The sequence below is a fragment of the Microcebus murinus genome, chromosome 12 (assembly GCF_040939455.1).
Source record: "Microcebus murinus isolate Inina chromosome 12, M.murinus_Inina_mat1.0, whole genome shotgun sequence".
Classification (NCBI taxonomy): Eukaryota; Metazoa; Chordata; class Mammalia; order Primates; family Cheirogaleidae; genus Microcebus; species Microcebus murinus.
The window spans coordinates 56,950,657-56,970,570 of NC_134115.1; the positions used below are offsets into that span (position 1 = coordinate 56,950,657).

The following is a 19,914-nucleotide window of genomic DNA, read 5'->3' on the forward strand; positions in this document are numbered from 1 at the left end:
CCAGTTCAATCCAACCAGCATCTGAGAGGCTGCTGGTGCCTGACCCAGGGCTACGGAGCAGATGCCTGGAGCACCTACCATCTTAAGGGCCTAGGTAACAACTAGGACTCTAAAGAGCAAAAATGACAAGAAACTTTGTTTTGGATAATTCCATTTAAGTTCCACTGTGAACACCTTGTACAAATGGCTCTGAGATCTATATCTGAACCATCCTGGCAATTGTTAAAAACCATCCTCTGCAATTGTCAAAAAAAAAAAAGCAAAAGGTAGCCAGAGAACTGCTAGGGATAAAAATTCTACTTTGAAATGGCATTAGCTACTTCGTAGTGAGTACCTGTGAGGCATCAGTCACTGTTTTAGACATATCATCTCTTTTAAGACTCAAAAAGTCTCTATGTGTTATCATTCCCATTTCACAGATAAGAAAATGAGTTTCAGATGGGGAAATGTCTGATTCCAGGGAGGCTCGTGTGCTGTGTAGAGCACAGCTGAGGAGACGGCCGTGTCAGAAGTACAGGTCACAACTACAGCCGGGTGTGGTGGTGCATGCCTGTTGTCCCAGCTACAGCCACCTGCCCCCCACCAAACCTCCCCACAACCATGATACCCCTTGAACAAGGCAAAGAGAAACGATTTGTGGTTACAAAGATAGGGTCATTTATTCACGTTATATTACCAGATTTTAAAGGTAAAAATACACTTCTGTTTTGAACACCAAGGTCAAATTCCCCCCCAACACACAATGGTAAATACACACATTTGCATACACAGGAAATCAAAATACATAGCACAACAAGTCTGTAGGACACGAAAGCTGTCGTCCCGGCTGTGTGGGGCCCCCCAGGCCCAGCCCAGCGGTCAGCAGACACCCTGCTCAGGCTGAGGGCCAGTGCAGCATTGCCTTTCCCCTCCTGTGCCACCTCTGTCCTCTGACCTTTCCCAAAGGCCACATCACACAGCATCACCAGCAATGGGATGGACAGGAACAGAGAAAGGCACAGCACATGACAACATCATGGTCATAACTCCCAAGTGAAAGAAATGCTCCCCGCACCCTCAGCCCTGGCAGCCCTACTGAGGAAAGAGGGCCCGCAGCACCTCGTGGCCCAGGCAAGTGTCCAGGCCTAACGTGCCTCGCCCCCCCCCCCGCCCGAGTGCACTGAAAGGTCAGCAAATGGGGGGACGGGTGAAGCGGTATTTCCCTTGGTTCTGAGAATGAGCCAAATACTTGATATGAACAAAAACGTAATGAAAAAAAGAAAGAAAAAAGAAAAGGTAGAATTCTGTTTTAAGAGTAAAGTAAGTAACAGGGAAGTTACCACTCAGGGCATTTGTCTCCTTTCTTTTAAGGCACTTTGGAAAAGTCAGAATCTGGGGACAGAGAGGCCTTCATTCTTTGCATTTCCCAACACCCTCTCTTCAGTGCAGTCTTTCCTGGTTTTAATAACATTCTTATTACAGAGTGGGGAACTGACAGAGGAATACTTTTTGCATAGCCCAGCTGCTTCTGCAGTAGAAAATAATTCTTAACCAATACAAAGGCTTCTGGAAAGAGAACCAAGTTACCATGTGAGATGCTGGAAGCATTAAAGGCACAGATAAGACCAGGGCCAGGCACCCGCCCAGCCTCCACACTAAGGGCTGGTGCCCAGGAGGGCAGTGGTTGGGGTCGGCCACGAGCAGAGGGCTCAACCCTGTGATTAGGCAGCGGAGTTTCAGGACCTCTGCCCAGGCTGGACCTGGCCAAGGTACTCAGCAAAGGAAGTGCCTCGTGCCATCTCACCCTAGGTGGCTAAATGTCTCCCAGCAGAGGTGGGCTTACGAAAGACATCCCTGTGGATGAGCCTCACTGGGGTGGGAGCACCTGCTAAAAACCTGAGGTGGAATGGGAGGCTTTAGGCACCAGAGTTCTTGGGAGGGAGTTGGGGTGTGGGTTCCGCTGAACTTCCTTCTAGATTGCTAATTAAAAGGCACATTCATGCTGGAGAATGAATAGTCTGTTTGACCCTGAGTGCCACAGTCAAGTTTTAGGGAACAGGCAAGAGGCAAAGGAACAAAAAGGGAGAGGAAGGAAAGAGAAAGACAGGCCAAGCGAGGAAGGAGGAAGAAGGAGAACTGGTAATGCAGTGTGGGCTGGGGAGTGTAGCTGGCAGAGCCTCCCAGGGAGGTGGCCCCAGCTGCCAGAAAGGAGGTTCCCTCCACCTGGGGGAGGTATGAAGGGCTGGTAAACAACCTGGTCGTGTTATGCTGTTATTTACAACCCCACAGCCTAGGGCCCTGAGGAGGGGTCAGTCCAAGGAGGTTGAGGTTCCCTCCACCCTGCCCACCAGGGGAGAGGGGGAGTTCTGCAGGCTTGTGTCTCCCAGGTCTCTGTCCCAGAGGTCTGGCAGGATAATGCTGACTGGAAGGCCCTGCCTGTCAAGGGACCAGAAGGTGATCTTGCTCTTCATAAAACCTGGCCTGCCAGCTAAATCATAGGCCTATGTGTGGCCACTACAGCATACATTATTATTTTTCCCTAAAAAAATGCTCAATCCCCTCTCTACATTTAAAACACCACAATAAAAATACACAGGAAATTCAAGTTTACATAGCATGCCCAAGAAAAATAAATTGTCATGACTGAACACTAAACAGCTATGCAAATTTGGATCAACACAAAATCAAGCTAGATCATATTAGAACTCAATTTTTTCTTTCTTTAAAATACTACAAACTGCTATTAAAAAAATCTTTACATTCAGAAATCAGACAGTCTGGAGAGAGACCACTGAATGTGCGAATACCCAAGGCTTTTGCTCTGTTGGCTGAAGTTACCTTGGAATTCACACATAAGCAGGACAAAAGGTCCAAGGCTCAAGTTCTAAAATTCTTTTTCTAAGACAGACAGACAGACAGACACACACGCACACACACACACACACACACAAAGTGATTGTAATAGTTGCATACCACTGAAAGAAGCTGGGGGGGCATGAAATAACTGAAATTTTGTGTTTTTCTGTTAAAATATGATAACCAAAAAATATCACACCAACCCAATTTTAGCAGCACTCTCCCATTTTTCATTCAGTAATGAAAACACCATAATTTAGAGAAAGTCTGTCCTATTTCACAACAATTTAGCAGTATTATCACTGGAAATGAGTCCCACAGTCACCAAATTTTGGGCTGTGTACAGTTCTCTTTGGGGTGACACTGTGAACACGTCAAGAATGGCCCTCAAAGGCTGACAGTTTCTATAATGACAAAAGCCTCGTAGAGCTAAGAAGTCACATGCCAAGCCAAGTTGGAGGCAAAATATGTCACTTGTCCCGGTCATCTGGAAAGGCATCTGAATGATGAGCAAAGGGGACCTGTCACTCAGATTGGTAAAAATGAGGGACCAGCCCAGCAGATTGGCAGAGACACACAGCGAGGGTCCCTGGCTATTTTCAGGTCTCTTATTCGCGTACCAAAACGCTAGCTTGGTGTCCCGATCTCCACTGTGATTTGGGTATACAATGGGTATTTCTGTATTTCCAATACCTCATAGGTGAGTGAGTTCAAACCATCAGAGAGCATTGTTTCCTTTGTGTGTGCAATTCGGTCAAACCTAGAAGGAAAAAGGGGGCAAAGGGATGGTGTCAAAACAAAAATCCTAACAAGAAATCATTAACCGTACTCCCCTGCCTCCCAGTTTCCCTTGAGGCACAGAGCCTTCTCCAGAGCCTCCTTTCTGCCGCCTACCTCCCCCATCCTAACGGGGAACGAAGGAATAAGAATAAACGTAGAACGTACCTCTGAGGATTGGGTTCATTTTTCTTGTCTCTTGAGTGGCGAATCATGCGACACCTCCCAACCACAGCATTTGGGCGAGAGATAGACATGCCTCTAAAAACCAATCTGCAAAGAGTAGGGGGAAAAGTCACAGTCACAGAGAGAGTCCCAGCTGCAAGACTGTTACCCTAAACCACCCTGCTTTGGGTTCTCACTCAGCTCACACCCAGCATCACGCCAGGACCCAGCACAGCACAACCTTGGTTAAAACTCACACTCCTACTCCATGTCCTTTCACAACTGGTGTGCTGCAGTTTGCGGGGTTGCCTACCATGTGCCAGGCACTGGGGTGTCAGCCCTCACAAAACTTACAGGGTGGGTGCTCAGAACATAAGGCCTTCGGTGCCAGGACAGAGGTGAGGAGAGGAAGATGGGGCTGGGGGCACGGAGGAAGGAGCAACCAACTCTGCCAGAGCCGACTGGATAGAGCCAAGTTGTGAGGATGAACAGGTGTCTGCCAGAGCACGCTGGGCGGCCAGGACAGCACACGCAGGGGCACGGAGGTGACAGCAAACATGGTGCCCTCAGGGAGCAACATAAATTTCTGGGGACTGGTGACAAGGGTCTGGGGTGGGAAGTGGCAAGTGATGAGGCTGAAGAGAAGAGCAAGGCCTTCTCGGACACCCAGCAGTGCCAGTGTCTGAAAGGGATATAACATGTGGTGCTTCCCCACGTGATTTTGGCCATGGGGAAGTCTTTCTGGTAAGCAGTATAAGCATGGAGGGCAGAGAACAAGACTAGGGGCAGCCAGAACAGGGTGGAGGATTCTGTGTTGGTTCAGGGAAAAGGAATGAAGACCAAAGTCAAAGCCCCAACAGCAGAAATAACACAGTTGGTTAAGAGGCAGGACTGGTTGCTCTTGGATGACTTCAAGGTTTCTGGCCTTGTCTCCCCCGAGTGCTGATCCTGGTGCCTGGCATATGGTAAGTAAGTCACGATAAAAGTTAGGTCTTTTCTCTTTCAAGACAGTTGGTCCACACATCTCTCATCTTTCTAGTCCCACCACCTTAGTGTGTCGGTTCTCAATGGCCCCTTGCCCCCCAGCCATTCTGACCATTCAGGGCTGTGTTATCCTATCAACCCCACACTCTATCATATCGGTCCAGAGTGTTTGCCCAGGGCTGGATCTGTGGAAGCAGGTTTGCTTCTGTCTGGACCCTATGTTCAGGTTTTCAGTGTCCACCTCATTGGGCCTGCCTGGCATAGTGCTCTACATGCAGCAGATGCTCACTAAGTGCATGCATGCTTAATAACCAACCTGCATATTCTAAAGTTCAACTCTCCTTCCAGGCCTATATTAAAGACTTGGGTCTATGTCAAGTTCTTACACAATGGTAATGCTGAATGACTTAGCTGTTGCTCTGACAGACTCCTGTTAATTGAGCAAATAAATGCACTCCACTTAAGAAAGGCTGCACAAGGGCGTGTTCTGATATAAAACTCAGTGACGAGTTCAGACTGGTTTGCAGAGGGAGAAGATGCTTCTTTTTGACAGCTGAGGTTGAAGCCTCCATTTCCAGAGACGGCTGAGCAGAACAACGTGGTTTCAAAGGCCACTGATAAACTCTGGAAGGCCGAGGCCAGAGGATCACTTGAGCTCAGGAGTTCTGAGACCAGCCTGAGCAGGAGTGAGACTCCATGTCTACTAAAAATAGAAAAATTAGCTGGGCATATGATGAGAGCCTATAGTCCCAGCTATTCGGGAGGCTGAGGCAAGAGGATTGATTGAGCCCAGGAGTTGGAGGTTGCAGTAAGCTACGATGATAGCACTGCATTCTACCCAGGGCAATAGAGCAAGACTCTGCCACACACACACACACACACAAAAGCCACTGATAGATAGTTTTAACTAGCTGTAAAGACAACCTACACGATAAAGGTTTACCAGCTTAAAAAGAGCCCTGGGATATGGATGGGCCTTGATTGGCCATGGCATGATGGTTGTTAGGGCCAGATGGGTCTTCGTTATCCTCTTTTGTGTATGTTAAAATGACTTCACAATAAGCTGTGCATGGTGGCACACACCTGTAGTCCCAGCTACTGGGAGGCTGAGGTTGGAGAATCACCTGAAGCCAGGAGTTCAAAACCATCCTGGGCAACATAGCGAGACCTTGTGCCAAAAACAAACAACAATAACAACAAAAAACCCCCACTAATACTCCAAAATAAAAAATATAATATAAAGATTCTGTGCAGAAAGTTAGATTCTTCCCAAGGAAACTTGTTTCACACTGAAAGGGAAATGAGATGCTAAATTTTTACAAAGGACATATATTTACTCCTTCAGTATGAAATGGCACATGGCAAGTCAAATAAACTCATCACTTCACTTGGTTCCCATTTTATATTTTCCAAAGCTAATGCAAAAATATCAGAAGCTCATTTTCCTAAAGACCCTTTTTAGGACCTACAGGAAGACACACCTAAGAATTTCAGTTGAGTGGGGACTGTATCCCTCCTGAGGGTCAATCCTTGCAGAATAACCAAGCACTCATTCATTCAAAAACTGGATATGAAAGTTGACAATGGAGAAAGAGATCTAAGTTGTGATCATTACCTGTTAAAAATGTCATCATCTTCTCCTCCCCAACCCCAGTAGTTATTAGGAAATCCATTGATGCTGAGAAACTGTTGTTTACTTAGAGCGGATACACCTCCAAAATACTGAACATAAGGCAGGCTGGGGAAAAAACATATACATAGAGGACCAGTGGTTAAGTTTTAAAATGTCTAAAACAAAGCTTGCTGAAAACATACATAGCTTTAAAGTTATTCTTTATTCTCTGGAACCTTCTGATGGGGGATTTATGAGGGTTTTGCTTGTTTTGCTTTTGTGGGGCTCAGGTTATCTTAAAGACACAGATATCAAAAAGTAGAATCTTCTTTCCAAGAATACAGAGCTATTTCCATAGTTAGCTAGAAAATCAGTCAGTAACAAGAGCAGGCATAAGCCCAGCTATTCCAGAGTGGCTGAGGAAATCTGCTTCCTCTGTGCCCCCCTCCTGCAAATGAAGTCCTCTGTGTAGGAGGTCTTGGCATCTGAGATTGTTTTAGCCTCCCTGTGCCCACTGTCTGGTGCTCCCCTCCCGGCCCCACCCTGATCTTATCTACCATTCTAGCTCTTCATTCTTTGGCTTGAACACTTACCCTAATAGATGCAGCATTTCTAGAAATTTGCTAAAATAAAATTTTCTTTGGAATATCTGCTTTTCCTGACTAAACAAAATGCACAATGGTGAACCTATTTTTATATATTTCCAAGCAAGTAGTATGGCACCTGGGTTCTCATCCTTCCAAAACTTTTTGTATTTCAATATTTCAATGGTTATGACTTGTCAACTCCTGAGGAACACAGAATAAGCGCTGATGAGAAATGTCAATAATCAGGATGTGCCCCAAGGCCTTCTGGTGGGTTCTCTAAGGGCTGCAGCTTTGTGTTGACCCTGAGTGTGACTCCACACTCGGCCTCTTACTGGAATCCAAAGAGACCAAAACCCATCACATAAATTAAGGAACACTCTAACTCAGCCTTTGAGGGGGAAGTCAGCCAAACCATATAGAGCATATGAAAATAAAGATGTAATTATTATTTTCAAATACATTTGGGAATTCTGACTGTAAGTGTCCCCAAGCAAAGACCCCTGGAGGCCTGCTTTACTGAACCTGTTGTAACTAGGTGTCCTCACTTCAGTGCCGAGTCATCCACCTTTTGGCACACCCCATGCTACTGTCCACACTTTTAACGTGAGGGTCTGAACCAAAGGTGGCCAGGCCATTGAGGTTTTTTGATATTCAGTGTCTTTACAGAAGTGGCTTCTTAGCCACTTCAACGGGAAGTACATGGGAAATTCACAAGATTTGGTTTTGCTGTCCTGGCTGCTTTCTCAACTACCTGCCCCATTCCCAAACCTGACTGGCTGTCTGTGAAACCAACATGGTGCTGTGGCAAGGAATCAGATGACCACTTGGGCCCCATCCGGGTTCACCACCATGCTTCAAGGCAGGAATTAAGAAGGATCAGGGTATGGACCTGTGTATTTTAAAGAGAAGAAGCTACACAAACAGGGAGGGAGGGAAGACAAAAAGGCAGCGTGCTTTCTGAAGAGTCTAAAAGTGATGTCACATTCAAATCTTTCCCCCTTTAAGACAGCAAGTTTAGGGCCTGAATACCTTTGATCTGGGGAAAGGACGTCAGACACATCTATACTCACATCATGGCCCTCATGCCTCCAGCAAGAGAGGATAGGAAGAAATGATGAGGATAAAAAGAACCTGATACAATGGACTACAAGGCCCTTTCTCACCTATGACAACAGGCTTTGGATTATACCCTAATAGGGCATCTGGGCTGGCCTCTTCACAAGGAGCATTTCGATGGAAATGTTTGGGCTTTGCATTTAAGCAGAAGTCTATGTTCCACTGGGAAAGAGAATCATGTTCCTTCTTAAAAGTGCCAAGGAATATCTGCTGAGGTATCCAAGCTCAAGAATTTAGTGGGCGAACAATTATTCCAATTTGTTTCCCCAACTGTGTGGGGCAGAGGAAAGAACAAAGCAAGAAAATACAGTACGTGTCTAGAACCTAAAACTGGGAGCCTTCCAAAACACTAAAACCTGCTCTTGTCTGTATGTGCAGACTACTTGCATTTCTGGACCCATCTTTCCTTCTCAAATAATAACTGACTTAGAGCTTAAAGAGCACCCATTTCTCAAATGAGGCATCCTCCTCCAGAGCCTAAAGAGACAATCCTGAGCTGAAGGAATTGCATTTCCCAGGCAACATACGAGAGAAACATGCTTACTACAGACTCCAGTTGAACACCTCTTACCTAAATCCAAACTTATCCATTGCAACAGAAATGTGCCTCGGCTGTGAGAAACACCTGTAGGAGTTATGGTCATCCATTGGAATGAGGTCCACGTCGCTAAACACAAAGCAGTTGTAGTCATAGTCCTTCAGGGCTTCTCGAAAGCCCACGTTGAGGAGCTTAGCACGATTGAACATAGATTCTCCAGCCTGGTACAGAAACAAAAACATATCAGATGCCTGAAGGCCTATGGGCAGAACACTCACAGGGACTGGTAACTTGTCCCCTATATATATTTGGGCATTAGTCAACTCTTGGGCCTCATTTTTCTGTCCCCACTTTACAAATCAGAATTCTATACCCTATAAGCCAGTAATCCCACTTTTAGGGATTTAGCCTACAAAAGGACTTGCATGTGTATGAATGACTATGAACAACAGTGTTCACTGTGGAGTGTTCATCATAGCAAAAGATTGCAAGTAACATCGTAAGCATCACTAGGAACTGGTTCAATAAGTCATGGCACATCCATACAATGGAATAGAGCTGTTAACAAAAATTAAGGAAGCTCTAAAAAGAAAGGTGAAAAGGGCATTTAAACATATGTCATTTATTTATACCTATACTATAAAATAGACTAATTCCAGGAAAGATATCCAGGAAAAGGTGACATTAGTTGGGTACCTGTGGGACTTTTCACTTCTACCCTATTTATATAGTTGACCATGGTTTGATTATCACATTGTGTGCCTTCCATGCGTCTTTCTGGCCCTAACCAGGCACCAGAGAAATATGATGAACCCAACTCAATGTCTGCATTCACAGGGCTCACAATGTAGGGTAGGAAGCAGTGTGGTACGTACCATGATAGAAATAGTGTGTGCAATAGACAAGAGGGACGCCTGTTTCAGGGTGCCAACCCCTGGGTCCCCAAGCACCAAGTCTGCTAGTGCAAAGGCCCTACATATTTTGTTTATTTATCTTGTTTACTTTCAGTCTCCCCCACTAGAATGCAAACTCAATGAAGGCTGAGATTTTTTGTTTTTCATTCACTCCGTTCCTTGAACACTGCCTATCATACAGTAAGAGCTCAGTAAATAGTTGCTGGCTGGCTGAATAAATGAATGATTGATGAATGAATGAATGAATGAATGGATCAAAGGATGGGTTTCAACATACAATGGCAGACAGCAACCCCTTCTGGGAAGCTCCAACTAAAAGGCCCCCTCAGGGATCAGCACAGGGGACTTAGCTCTTATAAACTTCCATGCCCCAGGTTAGTGAGGAAGCCCCAGCATTGACACTGCCACCTCTCACTCTCAGCAGTCCCAAAGCCCTTCTGCACACCTGCTCTCATCCTGACCAGAATCCTCACCATGGCACCATGAAGAAACAAATTAAGACCCAATACCTTTGGGTTCATCACTTAGTGCTCTTCCCCACATCTCCTGGGATGAACAAGGGCCTCTACTTTAGGAAAAAGTGCTCCACAAGGGCCTGCAATCAGTACACAGTCTCAAAAGTGGGACACACAAAGTCCTCTTTCCATGCCCCCAAAAGAGGACTTGGAAACTGGTGCTCCATGCAAGGCTGCCTGTGTGCGTACTGAGCACAGGGACACACCCCAGCCATCCTGCCTCAGTTGGGGGACTCAGGGAAGCAAACCACTTAGGGAAAGACAGGTGCCAGGAGATCAGAAAAAGCAGCCAAGAGAATAGTAAATGAATTAAGGACACATTTTATGCACAAGAGCTCCTTTCTTTACCCCTTCCCCCACCAACACCTCCTAACCATGTGTGGTAAAAGAAGGCTGTGCCCAAAGGCACCTTGTGTTCCTTGGCTGTCCCACTGGCTACGAGTTGATTTAGTTGATTCTGCATCATGGGTTCAAAGAAGTTCTAAGTTTAGAAACTGCATATAAACACTGTGCAGTTGTTAGATTATTATAATCACAATACACTGTTAATATTCATTAAGGGGATATCATATACTAGGCACTAGATAAGTGTGTTTACATGTATGGCATTTCATTTAATCACCTTGACAATCTTGTAACAACTTTCACCCCAACCCAGACTTACATTTCAAACACAATTCTGCCTTATTGAACACTTTTCCCAAAAGTAAAGAAAGGTGTTCCAACAAAGCCTTTTTACACTTGTGTAGCAGATACCCAAGGGAGGCTTCCCAGCTTATGATAACGCTCCCTTCTCTAGGTCATTCCCCAATACCTGGCACAGGGGGCTCCTGGTGGCCATGTCTGTACCACAGGATCTGGCCAGCTGGCCACGATTACCATGTTTCCCCGAAAATAAGACCAACCCATGAAACAAGCCCTAGCAGGATTTCTAAGCACTCGTGCAATATAAGCCCTACCCCGAAAATAAGACCTAGTGAAGGGTGTGGCTACGCAGTGTATCTGCACAACCCATGCATTTCATTGCAGAGTGGTAAAGAAGACTCGCAGCCCTTCTCATTTGCCCCATCGTGACAGCTACTATCCCAGAGGTGTCCGGAAAGGTGCGGTCACCAACAAAGCCCCACCAACAAAGTCGGCTCCCCCTGTCAGGTCCTGATTATCCTGTGCATGCTGCAAGCTGAGGCTTTGAGAGGAAAATAACACATCCCCTGAAAGTAAGCCCTAGGGTGTCTTCGTGAGGAAAAATAAATATAAGACCCTGTCTTATTTTCGGGGGAGCATGGTATTTGATCAATCGGATGCCTGAGATTGAACTTAGCATTTTTTTCCTTCCAGGAACTGGAAATTTGGAACCATAAATGGGTACCTCTGGAGCCAAGGCCCATGAACAATGGCAGCCTGGAGGAGAAGCCCAAGAAACACACCTAGTTCTACCTCTTTGACCGCAGCTGCTGCCACAGCTCTTCCAACTCGGTAAGGCACCCAGTGTCTGGCCCACATATAGAACTGGCCAGGCAGTTTTCCAAAATAACCTGAACTACACATCATTCCTCTTAACCCTGCTGCCAGCCTGGCCTCATCTGTGTGGTCCAGGTATAAAGCAAGCACATGGTACACTATAACAGGTGACATTACTGTCAGGGCCCCTGGGAACACCAGACCAACAGAACGGTGGATGAGGAAAGTGTGTCTTCCTCTTCTTTCCCTGGGATTACAGAACAGTAAGTCTTTTCTAGGCTTCTTTGGGTGAAATGCCATAAAACCTGGGCACTCAATCTTTCTTGATAAGAAAGACAGGTCCTGGCAAGCCTATCAATTCCCACCACTAACAGGAGGTGACAAGACACCCAACCCTCCTTCCTGCCCCTCCTTGCTGAGCACATTCCTCCAGTGCATCTGACACTTCATTCACTCAAGTAAACATTGATCAAGCATTGTCAGGCCAGGCCAAATACACCATCATGGCAGACACATGCATTCTTATCCCAGGAATGCCAGCTTCTTTACTTATTAACTATGTGAATTTGGGCAAATCACATGTCCAGGCCTCAGTTTCTGTTTTTGAGTCATGCAGATAACAAATGAGATGTACTAAATGAGACAATGCATGAAAAAAATCTTAGCACACTGTCTGGCAACAAGTGTCAGCTACTGTAATTATTAATATTATAGGAAAAGGTTTTCGCATCTATCTTGAACACTCAGACTTTTCAAAATGTCTCTCAGGATCTAACCCAGAAACTCTGCCTTCCGTAGTGTTTCCCATGTCCTTCCCAGTCTCCTTCCCAGTCAGCTTCAAGATTCCTCCCAAATCCTGATTCTCTGATGGAGGGCGACTTTCTAAAAAGGGTTAAGGCTCAAGTGGGTTAGCCTGTGGCTTCACATTTAGAGTCTCTAGCAGCAAAAGAAAGCAAAGAGCCCTCCAGAGACCTGTGAAATGTGGGGGAACTCACGCTTGGTGAAGAGGAGCCAGCATGCAGGGCACAGGTGTCCCTTTGAATGACCCAGTTTTTTAAAGTGTGGGCTTCATCTGAGGTTGGTAAATAAGAGTTATAGTTATCACTTCCTTCTAGGGCAACTGACTGCTCTTAGAGGAAGAAGACAGGAAGAAGAGAGGCCAAAAAATACAGATGATCCCGAAATGACTCGGCAAAGTTCGCTGCAGGAGGGGGACCAGAGAAAGCAGGTAGAATCAGACCAGACCCAGACTGCAGAGGCGGTGGTGGGAGAGAGGACAGTTGTAGGAGCAAAGAAAGGCATGCACGGAGAGCACATTTTAAAGGCTGTGGGGAAAAAGAGAACATTTGAGGAACTGCAGAATGAGTGAGGCCAGAAGGCAGAAGTGGGCCAAATTGTTGGGGAGGGAGGGTAGGGGGCAAAGAGGGTTAGGTGCTTGCTAAGATACTTAGGCTTTATCTTTTATTAATATTTAGGCCAAGGGAGTCTTAAACTATGTTTTGCATTTCAAGGAGGGATTTGTGCCCCAACCAAGTGAAGGCAGGGCGATCAGTTAAGAAGCTATTGTTTGATTCCAGTGAGAGACAGGCCTAGGCTATAATGGTGGTTAAGTAGAGAACGCCTCCCCTCAAAGGCTAAAGGCAGAGGCTCCACTTCCCATCTCATTCTTTACCTGCTCTCTGGGGATGTGCACTGCACGTGCAAGTAGCCTTTGTGGGGGGTTCAGGGCAGGTACCAGAGTCTGGTCCAATCCCCAGGAAAATCCTAAATGTGGTTAAGGAAGGTGAGAGTGGCCTTCCCCTGATTACAATAGGGCACAGATGGCCAATGACAGGAAGCCATGTCCCCCCTTGTCCTAACAGTCTCTGGAAGGTCCGTTCCATCCCTCACCCAGGCCCATGTGTGTACACCAACAGACACATCCCAGATCGTGATGGCTTAGGGACTGGCCATACCTGGTCTCTCCTCCACCAAAGGACACAGCAGTAACGCGGCTGGACACATCCACCTGAAGCCAAGACTCCCGATGGATCAGAATTTCTCTGTGATGGGAGAGACACTGGGGCTCCCACACATCACCCTGGCCTATCACAAAGCCACCCCGCACCCTACCATGCACGCAGTTACTCCCAGTCTCTGAACACCACAGACCCATGGGCAGGTTTGCAGCCAGTGGCAATGTTTGCTGAAACACCCTCTGCGCGCTCTTCTGTGCCCACTCAGCCATTAGGAGGAAGGAGCTGGGCTGAGCGGGTTGCGGGAAAGCCATCACAGATGAGAGGCCGAGAAGCTCGGACGAGGCATTCCTGCAGCCTGAGTGTGGATCTGGGACAGTGGACAGGCTGGGAGGTGATCCCCAGAGAATTACTGTGAAGATCCTGGGATTACACAAGTGCTGAGTTTGTGGAGGGCTAATTCCCACTCACCCATGAGTTCACAGCAGTTGGGCTCTAGTTTTTAACCATAATAACGTGGCAGTCCACAGTTCAGACAGAGGAGCCCTCAACAAAACTTGGATATGAGACTTAAACTCTTTACCCAGTGAGTAAGAGAAAATGGCCCTTCAGAGCCAGGGACCAGGCTGAGGGGTGGTTCTCTGTTGGCCAAAGTAGTCACTCTCAAGAGCGAGCACATCCTTGACCCCTGCCACATAGGAACACAGATTGGATGGAGGCCCTAAAGTCACCTTCAGAGAGAACTGAGCTCCTAGAACAGCCCAGCAGGGATTCAGGATTCTAGGTTAGCTGAACATAGACACGGTTTTACACCCCAGCCGGCAGCCTGCCTCTCTCAGGGCCCGAGGCACTGTGACGTTGACTTTCAGTAGAATACATCAAGAGGGTGGCACTAAGCACTTTCAGGATGTTTAAGATACAAGCTGGAGGCCGGGCGTGGTGGCTCACGCCCGTAATCCCAGCTCACTGGGAGGCCGAGGCGGGCAGATCATTTGAGTTCAGGAGTTCAAAACCAACCTGAGCAAGGGCGAGACCCTGTCTCTACTATAAATAGAAGAAATTAATTGGCCAACTAATATATATAGAAGAAAATTAGCCAGGCATGGTGGTGCATGCCTGTAGTCCCAGCTACTGGGGAGGCTGAGGGAGTACGATTGCTTAAGCCCAGGAGTTTGAGGTTGCTGTGGGCTAGGCTGACGTCACGGCACTCACTCTAGCCTGGGCAACAAAGTAAGACCCTGTCTCAAAAATAAAAAAAGATACAAGCTGGAAAAAAATACTTGTGAAAATAAAGCCTTCTCTTTCAGAAAGCAATTTGGCCATTTGTATTAAGAACTATTAAAAATGTATAGAAAAACATTTTGAACCCATAATCCTGCATCTGAAAATCTAGCCTGGGGAGGTGATCCTGAGTGTGGAAGAAGCCAACACAGAATAAACTTCAGACTCAAAGGTGTTCATTATGGTATTATTTACACTTGTGAAAAAGTGGAAATTATCTAAATTGCCTTCTAATAGAGAAAAGGATGTTAATTATGACAGAACTCCATGATCAACTACTATGAACACATGGAAAGTAATGAGTATGAAGACAATGAAATAACATGGAAGATGCAGATGATATAGGATTTAAGAAAAAAAAAAGCAGGACACAACAGTTGATATACATAGAGTATGAGCTCGACTGTGGCTGAAGCTAAAGAGGGAAAGTCCCTTGGACTTCTGCACAACAGGCTGGCTTCCAGCAGCGGTGGCATCTCCCAGGAAACCCACAGAGGCCCTGGCCTCGCCTGGGAGACCCCAAGCCCAAGGAAGACACACTTGTGGGCTTATTTACCTGGCTTCCCCTTGACCAGCATGGCCCTGGCTCTAGGTTGATCTGAGGGCGTGTGGACATTACCAGGGTTGCGGTGGCAGCAGTGGTGGCAGCAGCAGTGACAGCAGTAGTTAGGTCGGCATTACTCTCTCTCTTTCTTTACAGGAGGCGGAGAGTACAGAAGAGAAGGTAGGTGGAGAGCAAGAAGCAGATCACAGAGAACTCCTCCTTTTGCTTGCTTTGCTACAAACAGGACTTATAAGTAAAGGCAAAAGGCCTCACTAGAAGGGGAAAAAAAAGAAGAAGAAAAGAGAGGATGGACGCAAGGAGGCAAGGTAAGGAAGAGAGAGGCAGAGGTCAAGGCTGCAAAGGAAAAGGGGCCGGTTCTGCCCACCCTTGCTCCAATGCAAAGGCAGATCCTTACAAGCTGTCATTCCTTGTCCCTTCTCAGAACATCCACAGAGGCAATTCAACAGCAATGCGAGTGCTTCCACACATCCTCCAGAGAGACATGGACAGAGGGGGGAAACACAGCAAGGAGGCAGCACTCAAACAGCGGTGGCACAGAGCCACCCCCCAGACTTCCTCCTCCCACCTCCCCTTCCCACCCCCCACAGCCAGGACCACCCCACCCACCCCACGGAGCCCCATGCCCACACACACCTATCTGGGTGCTAAAGCTCAGGGAGGGAAGGGGAGGCAGGATGGGGGATGGTGAATAGAGATGATCGTGCCCAGGCAACTGCCCTCACTAATGGGGTGGTGGGCCCATGAGTCTGCTATGCCCCAAGTGATCTTGACCTCTTGTAGGAACCAGCTGCCTAGACCACTGACAGAGATAAGCTGCTGAAGTGAGGTGACAGCTGCTCCTGCTCACTGGGGGCACAAAGGGCTGTCTCCAAATCTGTCCACAAGCAGCCTGGAACTGGCGTCCTATCACCCTAACACAGTGCACAGATGAAAAGGAGAAGGAAACAAATTTCAAAGCCAGACAAAGACATCTCAGGGCAGCTAGCTGGGTCCTCCCTCTACTTATCCACAGTCTCTCAGGCCCAGGGTTCCAAGTTGGTGTAACAATGGGGCAAGGGCGGGGTGGGGGGCTCTGAGGCTGTCACTCAAGAGCTGCTAGCCCTCCTCTCAAGTCCTAGGGACACTCAGTGTTGGCAGTGTGTGTGTGGCATTCTGGGAATAACCCTGGCAAGATGAGGCATTCCTTAGGTCTCAGGTGACCTCTGTCTGAATCCCAGCTCTGCCACCCAGCTGTCACATGCCTACCTTTGGAGACTTCCCTCAGTGGAACCATCAGAGGACCTATTTGCCTCACTGGGGGGTTGTGATGGTCACAATTCAAGGTGAGATCAGAAAACATGCTGAGTCCAAAGGGCCATAAAGGAATTTTATGACTATTAACAACCATGGAGCTAAAGTAGCTTCTTTGCATTTTTCCTAAAAAGGGAAGTCACCCCAAGGACTGTGCCACAGGCAGCCTGTGCTCTGGTTAGAAATGACGGGAAGCTTTGGGGAGAGGCCCAGGGAGGGGCTTGTGCAAGTTTAAAGGAGGCTTTGCTTCCAAGGGACACAGATCTAGCCGGAAGACCAAGAGTAAGGGGTGCTCTGACCCTTTGGGTGTAAATGAGGGGGTGGGAATCCCAGGGAGAAGCTCTGTGCTGTAATCCCTGCCTGAGTCTGCGCCGGACTGTGTGTGAGCTGCGTGGTCAGGGATGCAGAGGAGTCAGGCATGAGGGACTGGGAGCCTAGGGCTGGGGTGAGGCAGGATCATCGTCCTTTGCCACAAAGTGCTGAGTGGCCTGGGAGCAGCAGGGAGTGAGGAGCCAGCTCCTGCTAGGGGCCCCACAGAGCCAATGAGGTTGGGGGAGTGGGGTGCTTAAAAGATAGCCAGAAAGCAAGCCACCAGAGGCATAGAGGACTCTGCATAAGCAAAGGCACAAGGAGGAGGACAGAGGTGTCTGGGTGAAGAGGAGAGTCCAGAGTGGCTGTGGCACAGAGCGCATCAAAGGGGGGTGAGGAGGAAGTAGCTAGGGGTAGGTTAGGGCCAGACTGCAAACTATCTCGGATGCTAAGCTCAGGGCTTCAGACCATTTAGACCCTTGCCTGTGGGCACTGGGGACATACTGAAGGGTTTTAAAAGAGGGCGTGACAGGGTGAGAACTAGAAAGATCTCAGGCAGCTGAGGGAGAAGAATAGAAGTGCCAGAAGATAAACAGATGAAATTGGAGAGACCAGTCCTGGGTACCAGCTCTGATATGGTCATGGCAAACTCACCTGGCCAGCTGCACCTACATTCCTCACCTATTTTGTAATTTTTACGATGGGTAATCCCACAGACATCCTGCATTCCTTTATGTGGGGCTCGCGCTGCCAGGTGGCAACCTGCCTTCCCTCCTCATTGGGTGGTGCACAGTTTCCTCTCCAGCCTGAGGTATGAGGAAGTGCAGCAGTCGTCCCCCGTTTGCTATGAAATCTCAGCATCCACCCCCCCAATCAAGGCTGCAGGTGCTGGACTTTGACGTCTGTGTCTCAGGGTGCTAGGAGCCAAATGGGACACTCCCATGCCACCGAGCTAAGGGAGGAGGGGTGGAGGAGACCCTGGGGACAAAGAGCACAGCTTGTTCTTCTTTCTAGACTGGGAAAGCCTCTCCTACTCACCCCTGCAATATACTTACTGTGAGACAGAAGTTGTGGTGGTGACTAGAGGGGCCTAACCAAATGGGGGTGGTTAATAGCTTACTATGGGCAGGAGTACGAGCCATAAAAGCCTGTGATAGTTCACTCCTGTGAGTGGAGCTTTGAGACACAACCCCACTCTGGAACAGCTTAGACGCGTCACATGGCCCCTGAGTCCTCTGAGATTCTGTCACCGGACTCACACCATTATCCATTATTCTAACTCCAAGGAGTCCAGACCAATAGGAGGAAGGGTGCTGATGCTGGTACTGAGTGGGGGTGAGGCAGGGGCGGGACAGGACGAGAGGATTTACCGTGCCAAGCAGAGGAAACAGGCAGGAAGAGTGGAGGGCAGAGAAGCGACAAACAGCTGGTGCTAAACAGATGGTGCTCACTGAGGGCTCACCAGCTGCAGGAGATATATGCTATACCCTTCCCTTCCCCTGAGGAGGAAACTGGGGTCTGAAGAGCTTAAGGAGCCTGCCTAAGGTCCCTGAGTAGAAGCGGCAGAGCCAGGACTGAGGCCAGGCAGTCTGAGCACGGAGCTCTCTCCTAGCCCCAGATCTGGACTTTGAGAAACAGGTGGGGGCAGGGGCTATACACCCTCCAGGAGAGTCGCTGTGGTGCGGTGAGAGGGCACTGAACTTGGAGTCAGGGGCTGGGGTTTGAGCTGCAGCCTGCTGTTATTCGTGTGACTTTCTACTGGTCACTTTCCCTCTCTGAGCCTCAGTTTCCTCACCGGTGACATGGAACAGAAGTTTTCACACTGGCCTCAGAGGTCTGGGCAAATCCCAGCAAAGACCGAAGGGGACGCTAAGGAGGTAGAAATGGGACATGGCACCCACTTCAAGTAGAACAGCATTCCTGTGACCTGCTGAAGAGGGCCGCTGTGTAGCATTTCAATGGGGCAGAAAGAATACTGAGCTTTTCTGGGAGTCCCTGAACTAGCTGTCTCAGAGGCCACCCCTACTTTAAGCATTCTTTATATCTAATCTTAAGTGGTATGTGAATGAAAACTCAAAATGACAGCAAGTGTCTGGGACAGGGAGAGGCTGAGAGGCTCTAATGAGGCCTAATACCTCATAAGGTTCATTTGCTCAACAAACAGAGCACAAAGGTCAAAGCCAGGTGCTGTAAAATCCCTTTCTTCTTCTTCTACATTATAGCTATAAAACAGAGAACACAGGAAGTTCCTAAATTATAGGCGTGCATGTTCCAAATGTTTTCCCCTCTGCCTCTCTCTTTTCAGGGTTCGGGGTTTGGATTTTCTATCATCACTTTATTATGTATTACACAATATTCTTTACTGGAAAGGCAGGGAAGACTTCAAGCTTTTTTTGACTTGATTATCTGGACTCTGACCACATTTTCCCAGAAAGATTGTCAGGGTGGAATGGAAGCATAAGATATATGACGAGCTGGGGGAAAGGGAGAAGGAGAGGAAAAGATCCTCCTGAGGTGGAAAGTTAACCCTCAGCAGAAAAAGGATAAAAAGAAAAAACAAAACAAAACAAAACCGTGTGTGTGTGGGGGGGGGGGGGGGAAGATGACACTGACAAGACTGGAGAGGAAAAGACGTATCTATGTGTGAAAAACTAAAATAAAATATTTCTGATGCTAAGCTACAAGTGGAAGAGGAATAGCAAGTTCCCAGTGTCCTAGAGAAAGTAAGGGGTGGTTGGGAGGAAGTGTTAATTTAGGCCCGCTTCCCCCAAAGTGTGATTCACAAAACACTCATCACTTAAGAGGGTTCTCGGAAAACAGTTCTCCACTTAGACAAGCTCGGGAAACACTCTGGAGGCTCTGCGGGAATGAGACCTGCTTCACAAGCACGTGCTCCTCCAGGGCATGTGGCTCCGTTTTGGAAAACACGCTCTGGGAGGAACACGGTTTCAGGCAGTGCCGGTGGCAGCTAGCACACTGGTGCCATTAGTCTGAGCCGGCTGGTTTAGCT

General features: G+C 47.8%; 1 protein-coding gene across 2 annotated transcripts in view; it reads right to left on the bottom strand.

Annotated features, from left to right (window-relative positions):
• Window positions 1-633: 633 nt before the first annotated feature.
• The window catches only part of B4GALT1 (beta-1,4-galactosyltransferase 1), a 52,621-nt gene continuing 33,340 nt past the window's right edge, over window positions 634-19,914 (bottom strand). Inside the window, exons 3-6 of one of the 2 annotated variants that reach the window (XM_012770170.2) lie at window positions 8,648-8,835; window positions 6,377-6,499; window positions 3,781-3,885; window positions 634-3,595 (exon numbers count right to left, since the gene is read on the bottom strand). In XM_012770170.2, the coding sequence (XP_012625624.1) occupies window positions 3,463-3,595; window positions 3,781-3,885; window positions 6,377-6,499; window positions 8,648-8,835 (549 nt within the window). In that variant the 3' untranslated portion in view covers window positions 634-3,462. The other variant, XM_076008797.1, reaches the window with a different exon arrangement.